General features: G+C 47.5%; 1 protein-coding gene across 1 annotated transcript in view; it reads right to left on the reverse strand.

Annotated features, from left to right (window-relative positions):
* Nucleotides 1–715: 715 nt before the first annotated feature.
* LOC106593763 (uncharacterized) overlaps nt 716–23851 on the reverse strand; it is a gene marked incomplete at both ends in the record, with an annotated part of 28117 nt that continues 4981 nt past the window's right edge. Inside the window, 4 exons of the mRNA XM_045713421.1 lie at nt 716–829; nt 2855–3289; nt 4820–4873; nt 7244–7360. Of these exons, the coding sequence (XP_045569377.1) occupies nt 716–829; nt 2855–3289; nt 4820–4873; nt 7244–7360 (720 nt within the window). The remainder of the gene's footprint in view (nt 830–2854; nt 3290–4819; nt 4874–7243; nt 7361–23851) is intronic.

A 23851-nucleotide genomic window follows, 5' to 3' on the forward strand; every position in this document is an offset into this window, starting at 1 on the left:
GCTGCTGCCTGCTGTTCATGACTCCATCAATCAGTCATCCCCAACCTGGGAGCTGCAGGGGGCTGCTGCCTACTGTTCATGACTCCATCAGTCAGTCACCCCCAACCTGGGAGCTGCAGGGTGCTGCTGCCTGCTGTTCATGACTCCATCAATCAGTCATCCCCCAACCTGGGAGCTGCAGGGGGCTGCTGCCTGCTGTTCATGACTCCATCAATCAGTCATCCCCAACCTGGGAGCTGCAGGGTGCTGCTGCCTGCTGTTCATGACTCCATCAGTCAGTCACCCCCAACCTGGGAGCTGCAGGGTGCTGCTGCCTGCTGTTCCTGACTCCATCAGTCAGTCATCCCCAACCTGGGAGCTGCAGGGTGCTGCTGCCTGCTGTTCATGACTCCATCAATCAGTCATCCCCCAACCTGGGAGCTGCAGGGGGCTGCTGCCTGCTGTTCATGACTCCATCAATCAGTCATCCCCAACCTGGGAGCTGCAGGGGGCTGCTGCCTGCTGTTCATGACTCCATCAATCAGTCATCCCTAACCTAGGAGCTGCAGGGGGCTGCTGCCTGCTGTTCATGACTCCATCAGTCAGTCATCCCCAACCTGGGAGCTGCAGGGTGCTGCTGCCTGCTGTTCATGACTCCATCAGTCAGTCATCCCCAACCTGGGAGCTGCAGGGTGCTGCTGCCTACTGTTCATGACTCCATCAGTCAGTCATATACCTTCAGGTGATAGATGTTTTCCTCTGCATCCAGATCAATGCACTGGGCTGACTTCTTAATGGCCATGACAGAGAGACCCACGTCAATACAACCGTGTAACTTCCCCTTCTCAATCTGAAAGACAGGAACATTAATAACCATGTCAATACAGCCGTGTAACTTCCCCTTCTCAATCTGAAAGACAGGAACATTAATAACCATGTCAATACAGCCGTGTAACTTCCCCTTCTCAATCTGAAAGACAGGAACATTAATAACCATGTCAATACAGCCGTGTAACTTCCCCTTCTCAATCTGAAAGACAGGAACATTAATAACCATGTCAATACAGCCGTGTAACTTCCCCTTCTCAATCTGAAAGACAGGAACATTAATAACCATGTCAATACAGCCGTGTAACTTCCCCTTCTCAATCTGAAAGACAGAAACATTAATAACCATGTCAATACAGCCGTGTAACTTCCCCTTCTCAATCTGAAAGACAGAAACATTAATAACCATGTCAATACAGCCGTGTAACTTCCCCTTCTCAATCTGAAAGACAGAAACATTAATAACCATGTCAATACAGCCGTGTAACTTCCCCTTCTCAATCTGAAAGACAGGAACATTAATAACCATGTCAATACAGCCGTGTAACTTCCCCTTCTCAATCTGAAAGACAGGAACATTAATAACCATGTCAATACAGCCGTGTAACTTCCTCTTCTCAATCTGAAAGACAGGAACATTAATAACCATGTCAATACAGCCGTGTAACTTCCCCTTCTCAATCTGAAAGACAGGAACATTAATAACCATGTCAATACAGCCGTGTAACTTCCCCTTCTCAATCTGAAAGACAGGAACATTAATAACCATGTCAATACAGCCGTGTAACTTCCCCTTCTCAATCTGAAAGACAGGAACATTAATAACCATGTCAATACAGCCGTGTAACTTCCCCTTCTCAATCTGAAAGACAGGAACATTAATAACCATGTCAATACAGCCGTGTAACTTCCCCTTCTCAATCTGAAAGACAGGAACATTAATAACCATGTCAATACAGCCGTGTAACTTCCCCTTCTCAATCTGAAAGACAGAAACATTAATAACCATGTCAATACAGCCGTGTAACTTCCCCTTCTCAATCTGAAAGACAGAAACATTAATAACCATGTCAATACAGCCGTGTAACTTCCCCTTCTCAATCTGAAAGACAGGAACATTAATAACCATGTCAATACAGCCGTGTAACTTCCCCTTCTCAATCTGAAAGACAGGAACATTAATAACCATGTCAATACAGCCGTGTAACTTCCCCTTCTCAATCTGAAAGACAGGAACATTAATAACCATGTCAATACAGCCGGTAACTTCCCCTTCTCAATCTGAAAGACAGGAACATTAATAACCATGTCAATACAGCCGTGTAACTTCCTCTTCTCAATCTGAAAGACAGGAACATTAATAACCATGTCAATACAGCCGTGTAACTTCCTCTTCTCAATCTGAAAGACAGGAACATTAATAACCATGTCAATACAGCCGTGTAACTTCCTCTTCTCAATCTGAAAGACAGGAACATTAATAACCATGTCAATACAGCCGTGTAACTTCCTCTTCTCAATCTGAAAGACAGGAACATTAATAACCATGTCAATACAGCCGTGTAACTTCCCCTTCTCAATCTGAAAGACAGGAACATTAATAACCATGTCAATACAGCCGTGTAACTTCCCCTTCTCAATCTGAAAGACAGGAACATTAATAACCATGTCAATACAGCCGTGTAACTTCCCCTTCTCAATCTGAAAGACAGGAACATTAATAACCATGTCAATACAGCCGTGTAACTTCCCCTTCTCAATCTGAAAGACAGGAACATTAATAACCATGTCAATACAGCCGTGTAACTTCCCCTTCTCAATCTGAAAGACAGGAACATTAATAACCATGTCAATACAGCCGTGTAACTTCCCCTTCTCAATCTGAAAGACAGGAACATTAATAACCATGTCAATACAGCCGTGTAACTTCCCCTTCTCAATCTGAAAGACAGGAACATTAATAACCATGTCAATACAGCCGTGTAACTTCCCCTTCTCAATCTGAAAGACAGGAACATTAATAACCATGTCAATACAGCCGTGTAACTTCCCTCTTCTCAATCTGAAAGACAGGAACATTAATAACCATGTCAATACAGCCGTGTAACTTCCTCTTCTCAATCTGAAAGACAGGAACATTAATAACCATGTCAATACAGCCGTGTAACTTCCTCTTCTCAATCTGAAAGACAGGAACATTAATAACCATGTCAATACAGCCGTGTAACTTCCTCTTCTCAATCTGAAAGACAGGAACATTAATAACCATGTCAATACAGCCGTGTAACTTCCCCTTCTCAATCTGAAAGACAGGAACATTAATAACCATGTCAATACAGCCGTGTAACTTCCCCTTCTCAATCTGAAAGACAGGAACATTAATAACCATGTCAATACAGCCGTGTAACTTCCCCTTCTCAATCTGAAAGACAGGAACATTAATAACCATGTCAATACAGCCGTGTAACTTCCCCTTCTCAATCTGAAAGACAGGAACATTAAGAAGGTCTGAGTAATGGCTGACCGTATAGCAGCAATATTGCTAAAAGAGACAGAAGTCTGCATCCCATATGGCACCGTATTCCATATATCAGGGCTGCCCAACCCTCTTCCTAGAGATCTACCATCTAGTGGGTTTTCAGTCCAACCCTCTTCCTGGAGATCTACCGTCCTGTGGGTTTTCAGTCCAACCCTCTTCCTAGAGATCTACCGTCCTGTGGGTTTTCAGTCCAACCCTCTTCCTAGAGATCTACCGTCCTGTGGGTTTTCAGTCCAACCCTCTTCCTGGAGATCTACCGTCCTGTGGGTTTTCAGTCCAACCCTCTTCCTAGAGATCTACCGTCCTGTGGGTTTTCAGTCCAACCCTCTTCCTAGAGATCTACCGTCCTGTGGGTTTTCAGTCCAACCCTCTTCCTAGAGATCTACCGTCCTGTGGGTTTTCAGTCCAACCCTAATTTAACACACCTGATTCTACTAATTAGCTGCTCAACAGGACCTTAACTAGCTGAATCAGATATGCTAAATTAGGGTTGGACTGAACCTACAGGACAGTAGATCTCCAGGAAGAGGGTTGCCCTGCCCTATATAGTGCACTACTTTTGACCAGGGCAGGGAATAGGGTGCTATTTGGGACACAGTGGTGTCGTATGGTACGCACCACTGAAAGACTGCATGTCTCTGTACAGATACACCGGTTCAACATTGGGACATTATTATTCAGTATGGTCCTGGCAGGTCTTAACTCTTCCTGTACACTGACATTCAGGATGACTTTGACATGTGGGAACATTTGATTTATTGTAACTGCATTAAGCCTCCCACATGACGACAGGTAGCCTAGCACTGCAGGTAGCCTAGCACGGCAGGTAGCTTAGCATGGTAGGTAGCCTAGCACTGCAGGTAGTCTAGCACTGCAGGTATCTTAGCATGGCAGGTAGCCTAGCACTGCAGGTAGTCTAGCACTGCAGGTAGCTTAGCATGGCAGGTAGCCTAGCACTGCAGGTAGTCTAGCACTGCAGGTAGCTTAGCATGGCAGGTAGCCTAGCACTACAGGTAGTCTAGCCCTGCAGGTAGCTTAGCATGGCAGGTAGCCTAGCACTGCAGGTAGTCTAGCACCGTAGGTAGCCTAGCACTGCAGGTAGCCTAGCACTGCAGGTAGCTTAGCATGGCAGGTAGCCTAGCACTGCAGGTAGTCTAGCACTGCAGGTAGTCTAGCACCGTAGTTAGCCTAGCACTGCAGGTAGCCTAGCACTGCAGGTAGCTTAGCATGGCAGGTAGCCTAGCACTGCAGGTAGCTTAGCACGGCAGGTAGTCTAGCATTGGCAGGTAGCCTAGCACTGCAGGTAGCCTGGGCACTGCAGGTCAGGTAGCCTAGCACTGCACCGCAGGTAGCCTAGCAATGCAGGTAGCCTAGCACTGCAGGTAGCCTAGCACTGCAGGTAGCCTAGCAGTTAAGAGGATTGATGAATCTGCCGATGTGCCCTTGAGCGGGGCAGCAGCTCTTTGTACTCACGTCAGCACCACACTTGGCATACTTCAGGATGCCCTTGTCCAAGTAGAAGTATCTCTGTAGAAGATAAAAGAAAAACAAGAGATAGAGATTAAGAGATAGAGAGACAGAGATAGAGACAGAGATGGTGAGATTGAGAGAGAAAGGGAGGGAGAGAGAGAACGAGATAGAGAGATTGAGAGAGAAAGGGAGAGAGAGAGAAGACAAGAGAGGGATGAGCAACACACACGTCATCCTCTGGGCAGTGATTCAACCTCTCTGTGAGGAGCCTGATGGATTCACCCCCTCTGTGTTGTTAATACATTTATTAATATCTGTACTCTCAGACATTTCTCCCTCTCTCTCTCTCTCTCTCTCTCACCCTCCCTCCCTCCCTCTCCCTCCCTCCCTCCCTCCCTCTCTCTCTCCCTCTCTCCCTCTCTCCCTCTCCCCCTCTCTCCCTTTCTCCCTCCCTCTCTCTCTCCCTCCCTCCTTTATAGTGTACTAGTTTTGGCCAGGGCTTGCACTAGGAAATGCACTAGGAAAAAGGGTGTTTATTTGGGACGAACACTCTATGTTTATGAAAACCGGCCTGGCGCCATGCACATCTCGTATATCATTAAAATGGGACTGTTGATACGATAATGAAAACAGTTTCAGAAGCTTTAAGTCCTTATGTCAGTGTATGTCAGTTCAGGAAGAACCCTTTTGAGTTCCATGTAGAAGAACCCTTTGACCTCATTACTGAGGTCATCTGTATCCATCTGTACTGTGATCATCTGCATTCTTCTCTACTGAGGTCATCTGTATCCATCTCTACTGAGGTCATCTGTATCCATCTGTACTGAGGTCATCTGTATCCATCTCTACTGAGATCATCTGTATCCATCTGTATTGAGGTCATCTGTATCCATCTCTACTGAGGTCATCTGTATCCATCTCTACTGAGATCATGTGTATCCATCTCTACTGAGATCATCTGTATCCATCTGTATTGAGGTCATCTGTATCCATCTCTACTGAGGTCATCTGTATCCATCTCTACTGAGATCATGTGTATCCATCTCTACTGAGATCATCTGTATCCATCTCTACTGAGGTCATCTGTATCCATCTCTACTGAGATCATCTGTATCCATCTCTAGTGAGGTCATCTGTATCCATCTCTACTGAGATAATCTGTATCCATCTCTACTGAGGTCATTTGTATCCATCTGTACTGAGGTCATCTGTATCCATCTCTACTTAGGTAATTTGTATCCATCTCTACTGAGGTCATCTGTATCCATCTCTAGTGAGATTATCTGTATCGATCTCTAGTGAGGTCATCTGTATCCATCTCTACTGAGATAATCTGTATCCATCTCTACTGAGGTAATTTGTATCCATCTCTACTGAGGTCATTTGTATCCATCTCTATACTCCTGGTGTCTGGGAGCCCATGTAGGATGCGTCCCAAATTATACCCCATTCCCTACAACCTTGAACAGAGCCCTGGGGGGCAATTTGGGATGCAGATGTAGAGTAGACAGGCAGCAGGTCATCAGCTAATGGAGGAATATCATCTCTTTAAAGAGCTAACCTTTTAGAGAGACAGAGATAGAGAGAGGGAGAGAGAGAGGGAGAGAAAGAGAGAGAGGGAGAGGGAGGGAGAGAGAGAGAGGGAGAGAGAGAGAAAGGGAGAGAGGGAGAGAGAGAGGGAGAGAAAGGGAGAGAGGGAGGGGGAGAGAGAGAGGGAGAGGGAGAGAGGGAGGGAGAGAGAGAGAGGGAGAGGGAGAGGGAGAGAGACAGAGAGAGAGGGAGACAGACAGGGGTGTAGTGAAAGAAATTGACCCCTGGGACATAAGGCTACTGCAAGGGAAGGGGGGATGTCATTCATCAAGTGATTCAATTAGCTAACAACACAAAGGAGTGATGTCATTGGGGGAGGGGGGGGCAAGGCTGGGAAATGATGTGGGTTGGGGAAGGGACTCATATTGATCACATGCTCTGACACCACTGTTTAACTGGGAAATTCCCCACAAGTTAGTCCCCTTCCCTGGGTGCTGCTGTTTGGTGAGATGACTATCTTGTATCAGAGGTGAGATGACTACCCTGTATCAGAGGTGAGATGACTACCCTGTATCAGAGGTGAGAGACTACCCTGTATCAGAGGTGAGAGACTACCCTGTATCAGAGGTGAGTTGACTACCCTGTATCAGAGGTGAGATGACTACCCTGTATCAGAGGTGAGATGACTACCTTGTATCAGAGGTGAGATGACTACCCTGTATCAGAGGTGAGATGACTTCCTTGTATCAGAGGGCAGTGAAATGCTTACAGTGTGTGTGTATGTGTGTGTGTGTGTGTGTGTGTGTGTGTGTGTGTGTGTGTGTGTGTGTGTGTGTGTGTGTGTGTGTGTGTGTGTGTGTGTGTGTGTGTGTGTGTGTGGTGAGTTGAGAAGTCTACCTTGTGCCATCCCTTCATCGGCCACTTCCTCCTCTTCAGCATGTATCCATCCTGCTTCTGGGGCTCCTGGACATTACTGTGTCCTCCACGCAGCCCCTCTACAATCTCCCAACTGTCCTGTAGACACACAACAAGGTTACACACAGCCCCTCTACAATCTACCAACTGTCCTGTAAACACACAACAAGGTTACACACAGCCCCTCTACAATCTACCAACTGTCCTGTAGACACACAACAAGGTTACACACAGCCCCTCTACAATCTACCAACTGTCCTGTAGACACACAACAAGGTTACACACAGCCCCTCTACAATCTACCAACTGTCCTGTAAACACACAACAAGGTTACACACAGCCCCTCTACAATCTACCAACTGTCCTGTAAACACACAACAAGGTTACACACAGCCCCTCTACAATCTACCAACTGTCCTGTAGACACACAACAAGGTTACACACAGCCCCTCTACAATCTCCCAACTGTCCTGTAAACACACAACAAGGTTACACACAGCCCCTCTACAATCTACCAACTGTCCTGTAAACACACAACAAGGTTACACACAGCCCCTCTACAATCTACCAACTGTCCTGTAGACACACAACAAGGTTACACACAGCCCCTCTACAATCTCCCAACTGTCCTGTAGACACACAACAAGGTTACACACAGCCCCTCTACAATCTACCAACTGTCCTGTAAACACACAACAAGGTTACACACAGCCCAGCTACAATCTACCAACTGTCCTGTAAACACACAACAAGGTTACACACAGCCCCTCTACAATCTACCAACTGTCCTGTAGACACACAACAAGGTTACACACAGCCCCTCTACAATCTCCCAACTGTCCTGTAAACACACAACAAGGTTACACACAGCCCCTCTACAATCTACCAACTGTCCTGTAAACACACAACAAGGTTACACACAGCCCCTCTACAATCTACCAACTGTCCTGTAGACACACAACAAGGTTACACACAGCCCCTCTACAATCTCCCCAACTGTCCTGTAGACACACAACAAGGTTACACACAGCCCCTCTACAATCTACCAACTGTCCTGTAGACACACAACAAGGTTACACACAGCCCCTCTACAATCTACCAACTGTCCTGTAAACACACAACAAGGTTACACACAGCCCCTCTACAATCTACCAACTGTCCTGTAGACACACAACAAGGTTACACACAGCCCCTCTACAATCTACCAACTGTCCTGTAAACACACAACAAGGTTACACACAGCCCCTCTACAATCTACCAACTGTCCTGTAGACACACAACAAGGTTACACACAGCTCCTCTACAATCTACCAACTGTCCTGTAAACACACAACAAGGTTACACACAGCCCCTCTACAATCTACCAACTGTCCTGTAAACACACAACAAGGTTACACACAGCCCCTCTACAATCTACCAACTGTCCTGTAAACACACAACAAGGTTACACACAGCCCCTCTACAATCTACCAACTGTCCTGTAGACACACAACAAGGTTACACACAGCCCCTCTACAATCTCCCAACTGTCCTGTAAACACACAACAAGGTTACACACAGCCCCTCTACAATCTACCAACTGTCCTGTAAACACACAACAAGGTTACACACAGCCCCTCTACAATCTACCAACTGTCCTGTAGACACACAACAAGGTTACACACAGCCCCTCTACAATCTACCAACTGTCCTGTAAACACACAACAAGGTTACACACAGCCCCTCTACAATCTACCAACTGTCCTGTAGACACACAACAAGGTTACACACAGCCCCTCTACAATCTACCAACTGTCCTGTAGACACACAACAAGGTTACACACAGCCCCTCTACAATCTACCAACTGTCCTGTAAACACACAACAAGGTTACACACAGCCCCTCTACAATCTACCAACTGTCCTGTAAACACACAACAAGGTTACACACAGCCCCTCTACAATCTACCAACTGTCCTGTAGACACACAACAAGGTTACACACAGCCCCTCTACAATCTCCCAACTGTCCTGTAAACACACAACAAGGTTACACACAGCCCCTCTACAATCTACCAACTGTCCTGTAAACACACAACAAGGTTACACACAGCCCCTCTACAATCTACCAACTGTCCTGTAGACACACAACAAGGTTACACACAGCCCCTCTACAATCTCCCAACTGTCCTGTAAACACACAACAAGGTTACACACAGCCCAGCTACAATCTACCAACTGTCCTGTAAACACACAACAAGGTTACACACAGCCCCTCTACAATCTACCAACTGTCCTGTAGACACACAACAAGGTTACACACAGCCCCTCTACAATCTCCCAACTGTCCTGTAAACACACAACAAGGTTACACACAGCCCCTCTACAATCTACCAACTGTCCTGTAAACACACAACAAGGTTACACACAGCCCCTCTACAATCTACCAACTGTCCTGTAGACACACAACAAGGTTACACACAGCCCCTCTACAATCTCCCAACTGTCCTGTAGACACACAACAAGGTTACACACAGCCCCTCTACAATCTACCAACTGTCCTGTAGACACACAACAAGGTTACACACAGCCCCTCTACAATCTACCAACTGTCCTGTAAACACACAACAAGGTTACACACAGCCCCTCTACAATCTACCAACTGTCCTGTAGACACACAACAAGGTTACACACAGCCCCTCTACAATCTACCAACTGTCCTGTAAACACACAACAAGGTTACACACAGCCCCTCTACAATCTACCAACTGTCCTGTAGACACACAACAAGGTTACACACAGCTCCTCTACAATCTACCAACTGTCCTGTAAACACACAACAAGGTTACACACAGCCCCTCTACAATCTACCAACTGTCCTGTAAACACACAACAAGGTTACACACAGCCCCTCTACAATCTACCAACTGTCCTGTAAACACACAACAAGGTTACACACAGCCCCTCTACAATCTACCAACTGTCCTGTAGACACACAACAAGGTTACACACAGCCCCTCTACAATCTCCCAACTGTCCTGTAGACACACAACAAGGTTACACACAGCCCCTCTACAATCTACCAACTGTCCTGTAAACACACAACAAGGTTACACACAGCCCCTCTACAATCTACCAACTGTCCTGTAAACACACAACAAGGTTACACACAGCCCCTCTACAATCTACCAACTGTCCTGTAGACACACAACAAGGTTACACACAGCCCCTCTACAATCTCCCAACTGTCCTGTAAACACACAACAAGGTTACACACAGCCCCTCTACAATCTACCAACTGTCCTGTAAACACACAACAAGGTTACACACAGCCCCTCTACAATCTACCAACTGTCCTGTAGACACACAACAAGGTTACACACAGCCCCTCTACAATCTCCCAACTGTCCTGTAGACACACAACAAGGTTACACACAGCCCCTCTACAATCTACCAACTGTCCTGTAGACACACAACAAGGTTACACACAGCCCCTCTACAATCTAACAACTGTCCTGTAAACACACAACAAGGTTACACACAGCCCCTCTACAATCTACCAACTGTCCTGTAGACACACAACAAGGTTACACACAGCCCTTCTACAATCTACCAACTGTCCTGTAAACACACAACAAGGTTACACACAGCCCCTCTACAATCTACCAACTGTCCTGTAGACACACAACAAGGTTACACACAGCTCCTCTACAATCTACCAACTGTCCTGTAAACACACAACAAGGTTACACACAGCCCCTCTACAATCTACCAACTGTCCTGTAAACACACAACAAGGTTACACACAGCCCCTCTACAATCTACCAACTGTCCTTTAAACACACAACAAGGTTACACACAGCCCCTCTACAATCTACCAACTGTCCTGTAGACACACAACAAGGTTACACACAGCCCCTCTACAATCTACCAACTGTCCTGTAGACACACAACAAGGTTACACACAGCCCCTCTACAATCTACCAACTGTCCTGTAAACACACAACAAGGTTACACACAGCCCCTCTACAATCTCCCAACTGTCCTGTAGACACACAACAAGGTTACACACAGCCCCTCTACAATCTACCAACTGTCCTGTAAACACACAACAAGGTTACACACAGCTCCTCTACAATCTACCAACTGTCCTGTAAACACACAACAAGGTTACACACAGCCCCTCTACAATCTCCCAACTGTCCTGTAGACACACAAGGTTACACACAGCCCCTCTACAATCTCCCAACTGTCCTGTAGACACACAACAAGGTTACACACAGCCCCTCTACAATCTCCCAACTGTCCTGTAAACACACAACAAGGTTACACACAGCCCCTCTACAATCTCCCAACAGTCCTGTAGACACACAACAAGGTTACACACAGCCCCTCCACAATCCTGTAGACACACAACAAGGTTACACACAGCCCCTCTACAATCTCCCAACTGTCCTGTAAACACACAACAAGGTTACACACAGCCCCTCTACAATCTACCAACTGTCCTGTAGACACACAACAAGGTTACACACAGCCCCTCTACAATCTACCAACTGTCCTGTAGACACACAACAAGGTTACACACAGCCCCTCTACAATCTACCAACTGTCCTGTAAACACACAACAAGGTTACACACAGCCCCTCTACAATCTACCAACTGTCCTGTAAACACACAACAAGGTTACACACAGCCCCTCTACAATCTACCAACTGTCCTGTAGACACACAACAAGGTTACACACAGCCCCTCTACAATCTACCAACTGTCCTGTAGACACACAACAAGGTTACACACAGCCCCTCTACAATCTACCAACTGTCCTGTAGACACACAACAAGGTTACACACAGCCCCTCTACGATCTACCAACTGTCCTGTAAACACACAACAAGGTTACACACAGCCCCTCTACAATCTCCCAACTGTCCTGTAAACACACAACAAGGTTACACACAGCCCCTCTACAATCTACCAACTGTCCTGTAGACACACAACAAGGTTACACACAGCCCCTCTACAATCTCCCAACTGTCCTGTAGACACACAACAAGGTTACACACAGCCCCTCTACAATCTACCAACTGTCCTGTAGACACACAACAAGGTTACACACAGCCCCTCTACAATCTACCAACTGTCCTGTAAACACACAACAAGGTTACACACAGCCCCTCTACAATCTACCAACTGTCCTGTAGACACACAACAAGGTTACACACAGCTCCTCTACAATCTACCAACTGTCCTGTAAACACACAACAAGGTTACACACAGCCCCTCTACAATCTACCAACTGTCCTGTAAACACACAACAAGGTTACACACAGCCCCTCTACAATCTACCAACTGTCCTGTAAACACACAACAAGGTTACACACAGCCCCTCTACAATCTACCAACTGTCCTGTAGACACACAACAAGGTTACACACAGCCCCTCTACAATCTCCCAACTGTCCTGTAGACACACAACAAGGTTACACACAGCCCCTCTACAATCTACCAACTGTCCTGTAAACACACAACAAGGTTACACACAGCCCCTCTACAATCTACCAACTGTCCTGTAAACACACAACAAGGTTACACACAGCCCCTCTACAATCTACCAACTGTCCTGTAGACACACAACAAGGTTACACACAGCCCCTCTACAATCTCCCAACTGTCCTGTAAACACACAACAAGGTTACACACAGCCCCTCTACAATCTACCAACTGTCCTGTAAACACACAACAAGGTTACACACAGCCCCTCTACAATCTACCAACTGTCCTGTAGACACACAACAAGGTTACACACAGCCCCTCTACAATCTCCCAACTGTCCTGTAGACACACAACAAGGTTACACACAGCCCCTCTACAATCTACCAACTGTCCTGTAGACACACAACAAGGTTACACACAGCCCCTCTACAATCTACCAACTGTCCTGTAAACACACAACAAGGTTACACACAGCCCCTCTACAATCTACCAACTGTCCTGTAGACACACAACAAGGTTACACACAGCCCTTCTACAATCTACCAACTGTCCTGTAAACACACAACAAGGTTACACACAGCCCCTCTACAATCTACCAACTGTCCTGTAGACACACAACAAGGTTACACACAGCTCCTCTACAATCTACCAACTGTCCTGTAAACACACAACAAGGTTACACACAGCCCCTCTACAATCTACCAACTGTCCTGTAAACACACAACAAGGTTACACACAGCCCCTCTACAATCTACCAACTGTCCTTTAAACACACAACAAGGTTACACACAGCCCCTCTACAATCTACCAACTGTCCTGTAGACACACAACAAGGTTACACACAGCCCCTCTACAATCTACCAACTGTCCTGTAGACACACAACAAGGTTACACACAGCCCCTCTACAATCTACCAACTGTCCTGTAAACACACAACAAGGTTACACACAGCCCCTCTACAATCTCCCAACTGTCCTGTAGACACACAACAAGGTTACACACAGCCCCTCTACAATCTACCAACTGTCCTGTAAACACACAACAAGGTTACACACAGCTCCTCTACAATCTACCAACTGTCCTGTAAACACACAACAAGGTTACACACAGCCCCTCTACAATCTCCCAACTGTCCTGTAGACACACAAGGTTACACACAGCCCCTCTACAATCTCCCAACTGTCCTGTAGACACACAACAAGGTTACACACAGCCCCTCTACAATCTCCCAACTGTCCTGTAAACACACAACAAGGTTACACACAGCCCCTCTACAATCTCCCAACAGTCCTGTAGACACACAACAAGGTTACACACAGCCCCTCCACAATCCTGTAGACACACAACAAGGTTACACACAGCCCCTCTACAATCTCCCAACTGTCCTGTAAACACACAACAAGGTTACACACAGCCCCTCTACAATCTACCAACTGTCCTGTAGACACACAACAAGGTTACACACAGCCCCTCTACAATCTACCAACTGTCCTGTAGACACACAACAAGGTTACACACAGCCCCTCTACAATCTACCAACTGTCCTGTAAACACACAACAAGGTTACACACAGCCCCTCTACAATCTACCAACTGTCCTGTAAACACACAACAAGGTTACACACAGCCCCTCTACAATCTACCAACTGTCCTGTAGACACACAACAAGGTTACACACAGCCCCTCTACAATCTACCAACTGTCCTGTAGACACACAACAAGGTTACACACAGCCCCTCTACAATCTACCAACTGTCCTGTAGACACACAACAAGGTTACACACAGCCCCTCTACGATCTACCAACTGTCCTGTAAACACACAACAAGGTTACACACAGCCCCTCTACAATCTCCCAACTGTCCTGTAAACACACAACAAGGTTACACACAGCCCCTCTACAATCTACCAACTGTCCTGTAAACACACAACAAGGTTACACACAGCCCCTCTACAATCTACCAACTGTCCTGTAGACACACAACAAGGTTACACACAGCCCCTCTACAATCTACCAACTGTCCTGTAAACACACAACAAGGTTACACACAGCCCCTCTACAATCTACCAACTGTCCTGTAGACACACAACAAGGTTACACACAGCTCCTCTACAATCTACCAACTGTCCTGTAAACACACAACAAGGTTACACACAGCCCCTCTACAATCTCCCAACTGTCCTGTAAACACACAACAAGGTTACACACAGCCCCTCTACAATCTACCAACTGTCCTGTAAACACACAACAAGGTTACACACAGCCCCTCCACAATCTACCAACTGTCCTGTAAACACACAACAAGGTTACACACAGCCCCTCTACAATCTACCAACTGTCCTGTAAACACACAACAAGTTTACACACAGCCCCTCTACAATCTACCAACTGTCCTGTAAACACACAACAAGGTTACACACAGCCCCTCTACAATCTACCAACTGTCCTGTAGACACACAACAAGGTTACACACAGCCCCTCTACAATCTACCAACTGTCCTGTAGACACACAACAAGGTTACACACAGACCCTCTACAATCTACCAACTGTCCTGTGAACACACAACAAGGTTACACACAGCCCCTCTACAATCTACCAACTGTCCTGTAGACACACAACAAGGTTACACACAGCCCCTCTACAATCTACCAACTGTCCTGTAGACACACAACAAGGTTACACACAGCCCCTCTACAATCTACCAACTGTCCTGTAAACACACAACAAGGGTACACACAGCCCCTCTACAATCTACCAACTGTCCTGTAGACACACAACAAGGTTACACACAGCCCCTCTACAATCTACCAACTGTCCTGTAAACACACAACAAGGTTACACACAGCTCCTCTACAATCTACCAACTGTCCTGTAGACACACAACAAGGTTACACACAGCCCCTCTACAATCTCCCAACTGTCCTGTAAACACACAACAAGGTTACACACAGCCCCTCTACAATCTACCAACTGTCCTGTAGACACACAACAAGGTTACACACAGCCCCTCTACAATCTACCAACTGTCCTGTAAACACACAACAATGTTACACACAGCCCCTCCACAATCTACCAACTGTCCTGTAGACACACAACAAGGTTACACACAGCCCCTCCACAATCTACCAACTGTCCTGTAAACACACAACAAGGTTACACACAGCTCCTCTACAATCTACCAACTGTCCTGTAAACACACAACAAGGTTACACACAGCTCCTCTACAATCTACCAACTGTCCTGTAGACACACAACAAGGTTACACACAGCCCCTCCACAATCTACCAACTGTCCTGTAGACACACAACAAGGTTACACACAGCCCCTCTACAATCTACCAACTGTCCTGTAAACACACAACAAGGTTACACACAGCCCCTCTACAATCTACCAACTGTCCTGTAAACACACAACAAGGTTACACACAGCCCCTCTACAATCTACCAACTGTCCTGTAGACACACAACAAGGTTACACACAGCCCCTCTACAATCTACCAACTGTCCTGTAAACACACAACAAGGTTACACACAGCCCCTCTACAATCTACCAACTGTCCTGTAGACACACAACAAGGTTACACACAGCTCCTCTACAATCTACCAACTGTCCTGTAAACACACAACAAGGTTACACACAGCCCCTCTACAATCTACCAACTGTCCTGTAGACACACAACAAGGTTACACACAGCCCCTCTACAATCTACCAACTGTCCTGTAGACACACAACAAGGTTACACACAGCCCCTCTACAATCTACCAACTGTCCTGTAAACACACAACAAGGTTACACACAGCCCCTCTACAATCTACCAACTGTCCTGTAGACACACAACAAGGTTACACACAGCCCCTCTACAATCTACCAACTGTCCTGTAAACACACAACAAGGTTACACACAGCCCCTCTACAATCTACCAACTGTCCTGTAGACACACAACAAGGTTACACACAGCTCCTCTACAATCTACCAACTGTCCTGTAAACACACAACAAGGTTACACACAGCCCCTCTACAATCTACCAACTGTCCTGTAGACACACAACAAGGTTACACACAGCTCCTCTACAATCTACCAACTGTCCTGTAGACACACAACAAGGTTACACACAGCCCCTCTACAATCTACCAACTGTCCTGTAGACACACAACAAGGTTACACACAGCCCCTCTACAATCTACCAACTGTCCTGTAGACACACAACAAGGTTACACACAGCCCCTCTACAATCTACCAACTGTCCTGTAGACACACAACAAGGTTACACACAGCCCCTCTACAATCTACCAACTGTCCTGTAGACACACACAAGGTTACACACAGCCCCTCTACAATCTACCAACTGTCCTGTAGACACACAACAAGGTTACACACAGCCCCTCTACAATCTACCAACTGTCCTGTAGACACACAACAAGGTTACACACAGCCCCTCTACAATCTACCAACTGTCCTGTAGACACACAACAAGGTTACACACAGCCCCTCTACAATCTACCAATTGTCCTGTAGACACACAACAAGGTTACACACAGCCCCTCTACAATCTACCAACTGTCCTGTAGACACACAACAAGGTTACACACAGCCCCTCTACAATCTACCAACTGTCCTGTAGACACACAACAAGGTTACACACAGCCCCTCTAGAATCTACCAACTGTCCTGTAAACACACAACAAGGTTACACACAGCCCCTCTACAATCTACCAACTGTCCTGTAGACACACAACAAGGTTACACACAGCCCCTCTACAATCTACCAACTGTCCTGTAGACACACAACAAGGTTACACACAGCCCCTCTACAATCTACCAACTGTCCTGTAAACACACAACAAGGTTACACACAGCCCCTCCACAATCTACCAACTGTCCTGTAAACACACAACAAGGTTACACACAGCCCCTCTACAATCTATCAACTGTCCTGTAAACACACAACAAGGTTACACACAGCCCCTCTACAATCTACCAACTGTCCTGTAAACACACAACAAGGTTACACACAGCCCCTCTAGAATCTACCAACTGTCCTGTAAACACACAACAAGGTTACACACAGCCCCTCTACAATCTACCAACTGTCCTGTAAACACACAACAAGGTTACACACAGCTCCTCTACAATCTACCAACTGTCCTGTAAACACACAACAAGGGTAGATTATTTTGTTTATATACTGTCTGTGTCCCATATGGCATCCTATTCCCTATATAATGCACTAATTTTCAACTAGGGCCCATAGGTATCTGGTCAAATGTAGTACACTACTAGGAAATAGGATGCCATTTGGGACAAAGCCCTAGTATAAACTGACTAGCCAGTTTACAATAGTGTTTAATAAACAGACTGTTCCGTTTCCCACAGAGACCAGTCAGAATGTCAGGAAGGGGTGGTGACCTCTGTAAGAGAGAGAGAGAGAGAAAGAGATGAGGAAGAGAGAGCGAGAGAGAGAGAGATGAGAGAGCGAGAGAGAGAGAGACATATGAGGAAGATAGAGCAAGAGAGAGAGAGAGAGAGAGAGAGAGACATATGAGGAAGATAGAGCGAGAGAGAGAGAGCGAGAGAGAGAGAGATAGAGAGAGAGAAAGAGAGATGAGGGAGAGAGAGAGATGAGAGAGCGAGATAGAGAGATGAGAGAGAGAGAGAGAGAGAGAGAGAGAGAGAGAGATGCAGAGAGCTGTGGGTTGGCAGCGCACTACATTGCTGCCTGCCATAAGTTGAGGGACAGTGTCTGACAGATCAACCTGCACATGTCCTCTACTGTATGCGTATTGTTATTGTTCAATGTATGGTTATTTTGACCCTTGGTTATTGTTGTTACTGTTGTCCCGTTGACAATTTTGATTCTTATTATTTTCATATTGTAAATATCCAAAGTAAGCTTTGGCAATATGTACATTGTTACGTCATGCCAATAAAGCAAATTGAATTGAATTGAATTGAATTGAATTGAGAGAGAGATGAGGAAGAGGGGGAGAGAGAGATGAGCAAGAGGGGGGAGAGATATGAGGAAGAGAGAGACAGTGAGAGAGAGAGAGAGAGAGAGAGAGTGAGAGAGACAGCAGGAGACAGACGAGATAGGAGTGGTTGTTTGAGTTTCTGTCTCTCTCTCTCTCTCAAGTGCTGATCACAACAGTAGTTAAGCACGCACCCTCATCACACACACACACACACACACACACACACACACACACACACACACGTGCAGTTCATTGTGTAATATACCGATGGTCCCTAACTAGCTCCATAGGGATATCCAAAGTGAAACCACATTTACCACCGGCATTACAATCGGGGCGCGTGCAGCTGCACTCCGAATTGCTGAGTACTTGTGTGCTGCCAGCTGTGGGCATGTGGTCAGGTTTGAAATAAACCCAACCTTCATTTACGTTGTGACATACTCAAGTACAAAACTCAATTTTGGACGAGACTGACTTTATGACAAAAATTATCCTAAAGTAGTTATACAATGTAATCAATTCTGACTGCAGAATAAACGTTTCTGACAAATACTGATACCACATAAGTAGTTTTTAGGGGAAGGAGGTCTCTTTAAGGGAGAGAGGGCTCTTTAAGGGAGGGAGGGAGGTCTTTAAGGGAGGGAGGGAGGTCTTTAAGGGAGGGAGGGAGGTCTTTAAGGGAGGGAGGGAGGTCTTTAAGGGAGGGAGGGAGGTCTTTAAGGGAGGGAGGTCTTTAAGGGAGAGAGGGCTCTTTAAGGGAGGGAGGGAGGTCTTTAAGGGAGAGAGGGCTCTTTAAGGGAGGGAAGGAGGTCTTTAAGGGAGGGAAGTCTTTAAGGGAGAGAGGGCTATATAAGGGAGAGAGGGAAGTCTTTAAGGGAGGGAGGGCTATATAAGGGAGAGAGGGAAGTCTTTAAGGGAGGGAAGGAGGTCTTTAAGGGAGAGAGGGCTCTTTAAGGGAGGGAGGGCTATATAAGAGAGGGAGGGAAGTCTTTAAGGGAGGGAAGGAGGTCTTTAAGGGAGGGAAGGAGGTCTTTAAGGGAGAGAGGGAGGTCTTTAAGGGAGGGAGGGGCTATATAAGGGGAGAGGGAAGTCTTTAAGGGAGGGAGGGCTCTATAAGGGAGGGGGAGGGAGGTCTTTAAGGGAGGGAGGGAGGTCTTTAAGGGAGGGAGGGCTATATAAGGGGGGAGAGGGAAGTCTTTAAGGGAGGGAGGGCTCTATAAGGGAGAGAGGGAAGTCTTTAAGGGAGGGAGGGAGGGAGGGCTATATAAGGGGGAGAGGGAAGTCTTTAAGGGAGGGAGGGCTCTATAAGGGAGGGAGGGAAGTCTTTAAGGGAGGGAGGGCTCTATAAGGGAGGGAGGGAAGTCTTTAAGGGAGGGAGGGCTCTATAAGGGAGAGAGGGAAGTCTTTAAGGGAGGGAGGGAGGGAGGGCTATATAAGGGGAGAGGGAAGTCTTTAAGGGAGGGAGGGAGGGAGGGCTATATAAGGGGAGAGGGAAGTCTTTAAGGGAGGGAGGGAGGGAGGGCTATATAAGGGGAGAGGGAAGTCTTTAAGGGAGGGAGGGCTATATAAGGGAGGGAGGGAAGTCTTTAAGGGAGGGAGGGCTCTATAAGGGAGGGAGGGAAGTCTTTAAGGGAGGGAGGTCTTTAAGGGAGGGAGGGATATATAAGGGAGGGAGGGAAGTCTTTAAGGGAGGGAGGGAAGTCTTTAAGGGAGGGAGGGCTCTATAAGGGAGAGAGGGAGGTCTTTAAGGGAGGGAGGGCTCTATAAGGGAGAGAGGGAGGTCTTTAAGGGAGAGAGGGCTCTATAAGGGAGAGAGGGAAGTCTTTAAGGGAGGGAGGGCTCTATAAGGGAGAGAGGGAGGTCTTTAAGGGAGGGAGGGCTCTATAAGGGAGAGAGGGAAGTCTTTAAGGGAGGGAGGGCTATATAAGGGAGAGAGGGAAGTCTTTAAGGGAGGGAGGGCTCTATAAGGGAGAGAGGGAGGTCTTTAAGGGAGGGAGGGCTCTATAAGGGAGAGAGGGAAGTCTTTAAGGGAGGGAGGGCTCTATAAGGGAGAGAGGGAGGTCTTTAAGGGAGGGAGGGCTCTATAAGGGAGAGAGGGAGGTCTTTAAGGGAGGGAGGGAGGTCTTTAAGGGAGGGAGGGCTCTATAAGGGAGAGAGGGAAGTCTTTAAGGGAGAGAGGGAGGGCTCTATAAGGGAGAGAGGGAGGTCTTTAAGGGAGGGAGGGCTCTATAAGGGAGAGAGGGAAGTCTTTAAGGGAGGGAGGGCTATATAAGGGAGAGAGGGAAGTCTTTAAGGGAGGGAGGGCTATATAAGGGAGAGAGGGAGGTCTTTAAGGGAGGGAGGGAGGTCTTTAAGGGAGGGAGGGCTCTATAAGGGAGGGAGGGAAGTCTTTAAGGGAGAGAGGGAGGTCTTTAAGGGAGAGAGGGAAGTCTTTAAGGGAGGGAGGGCTCTATAAGGGAGAGAGGGAAGTCTTTAAGGGAGGGAGGGCTCTATAAGGGAGAGAGTGAAGTCTTTAAGGGAGAGAGGGAGGTCTTTAAGGGAGAGAGGGAAGTCTTTAAGGGAGGGAGGGAAGTCTTTAAGGGAGAGAGGGAAGTCTTTAAGGGAGGGAGGGCTCTATAAGGGAGGGAGGTAAGTATTTAAGGGAGGGAGGGCTCTATAAGGGAGGGAGGTAAGTATTTAAGGGAGAGAGGGAGGTCTTTAAGGGAGAGAGGGAAGTCTTTAAGGGAGGGAGGGCTCTATAAGGGAGAGAGGGAAGTCTTTAAGGGAGGGAGGGCTCTATAAGGGAGAGAGGGAAGTCTTTAAGGGAGGGAGGTCTATATAAGGGAGAGAGGGAGGTCTTTAAGGGAGGGAGGGCTCTATAAGGGAGGGAGGGAAGTCTTTAAGGGAGGGAGGGCTCTATAAGGGAGAGAGAGAAGTCTTTAAGGGAGGCAGGGCTCTGTAAGGGAGAGAGGGAGGTCTTTAAGGGAGGGAAGGAGGTCTTTAAGGGAGGGAGGGCTCTATAAGGGAGAGAGGGAAGTCTTTAAGGGAGGGAGGGCTCTATAAGGGAGAGAGGGAGGTCTTTGGAGGAGGGAGGGCTCTATAAGGGAGGGAGGGAGGTCTTTGAGGGAGGGAGGGCTCTATAAGGGAGGGAGGGAAGTCTTTAAGGGAGGGAGGGCTCTATAAGGGAGAGGGGGAAGTCTTTAAGGGAGGGAGGGCCTATAAGGGAGGGGAGGTCTTTAAGGGAGGAGGGAAGTCTTTAAGGGAGGGAGGACTCTATAAGGGAGAGAGGGAAGTCTTTAAGGGAGGGAGGGTCTTTAAGGGAGAGAGGGAAGTCTTTAAGGGAGGGAGGGCTATATAAGAGAGGGAGGGAAGTCTTTAAGGGAGGGAGGGCTCTATGGGAGAGAGGGAAGTCTTTAAGGGAGGGAGGGCTCTATAAGGGAGAGAGGGGAAGTCTTTAAGGGAGGGAGGGCTCTATAAGGGAGAGAGGGAAGTCTTTAAGGGAGGGAGGGCTCTATAAGGGAGAGAGGGAGGTCTTTAAGGGAGAGAGGGAGGTCTTTAAGGGAGAGAGGGAAGTCTTTAAGGGAGGGAGGGCTATATAAGAGAGGGAGGGAAGTCTTTAAGGGAGGGAGGGCTCTATAAGGGAGAGAGGGAAGTCTTTAAGGGAGGGAGGGCTCTATAAGGGAGAGAGGGAAGTCTTTAAGGGAGGGAGGGCTATATAGGGGAGAGAGGGAGGTCTTTAAGGAGGGAGGGGAAGTCTTTAAGGGAGGGAGGGCTCTATAAGGGAGAGAGGGAAGTCTTTAAGGAGGGAGGGCTCTATAAGGGAGAGAGGGAGGTCTTTAAGGGAGGGAGGGCTCTATAAGGGAGAGAGGGAAGTCTTTAAGGGAGAGAGGGAGGTCTTTAAGGGAGAGGGGAAGTCTTTAAGGGAGGGAGGGCTATATAAGAGAGGGAGGGAAGTCTTTAAGGGAGGGAGGGCTCTATAAGGGAGAGAGGGAAGTCTTTAAGGGAGAGAGGAGGTCTTTAAGGGAGAGAGGGAAGTCTTTAAGGGGGGAGGGCTCTATAAGGGAGAGAGGGAAGTCTTTAAGGGAGGGAGGGCTCTATAAGGGAGAGAGGGAGGTCTTTAAGGGAGGGAGGGCTCTATAAGGGAGAGAGGGAAGTCTTTAAGGGAGAGAGGGAGGTCTTTAAGGGAGAGAGTGAAGTCTTTAAGGGGGGAGGGCTCTATAAGGGAGAGAGGGAAGTCTTTAAGGGAGAGAGGGAGGTCTTTAAGGAGAGAGGGAAGTCTTTAAGGGAGGGAGGGCTATATAAGCGAGGGTGGGAAGTCTTTAAGGGAGGGAGGGCTCTATAAGGGAGAGAGGGAAGTCTTTAAGGGAGGGAGGGAGGTCTTTGAGGGAGGGAGGGCTCTATAAGGAAGGGAGGGAGGTCTTTGAGGGAGGGAGGGCTCTATAAGGGAGGGAGGGAAGTCTTTAAGGGAGAGAGGGAGGTCTTTAAGGGAGAGAGGGAGGTCTTTAAGGAGAGAGGGAGGTCTTTAAGGGAGAGAGGGAAGTCTTTAAGGGAGGGAGGGCTATATAAGAGAGGGAGGGAAGTCTTTAAGGGAGGGAGGGCTCTATAAGGGAGAGAGGGAAGTCTTTAAGGGAGAGAGGGAGGTCTTTAGGGGAGAGAGGGAAGTCTTTAAGGGGGAGGGCTCTATAAGGGAGAGAGGGAAGTCTTTAAGGGAGAGAGGGAGGTCTTTAAGGGAGAGAGGGAAGTCTTTAAGGGAGGGAGGGCTATATAAGAGAGGGAGGGAAGTCTTTAAGGGAGGGAGGGCTCTATAAGGGAGAGAGGGAAGTCTTTAAGGGAGGGAGGGAGGTCTTTGAGGGAGGGAGGGCTCTATAAGGAAGGGAGGGAGGTCTTTGAGGGAGGGAGGGCTCTATAAGGGAGGGAGGGAAGTCTTTAAGGGAGAGAGGGCTCTATACGGGAGAGAGGGAAGTCTTTAAGGGAGGCAGGGCTCTATAAGGGAGAGAGGGAGGTCTTTAAGGGAGGGGAGGGCTCTAAGGGAGGGAGGGAAGTCTTTAAGGGAGGGAGGGCTATATAAGGGAGAGAGGGAAGTCTTTAAGGGAGGGAGGGCTATATAAGGGAGGGAGGGAAGTTTTAAGGGAGGGAGGGCTCTATAAGGGAGGGAGGGAAGTATTTAAG

Source organism: Salmo salar, unplaced genomic scaffold (assembly GCF_905237065.1).
Source record: "Salmo salar unplaced genomic scaffold, Ssal_v3.1, whole genome shotgun sequence".
Lineage (NCBI taxonomy): Eukaryota > Metazoa > Chordata > Actinopteri > Salmoniformes > Salmonidae > Salmo > Salmo salar.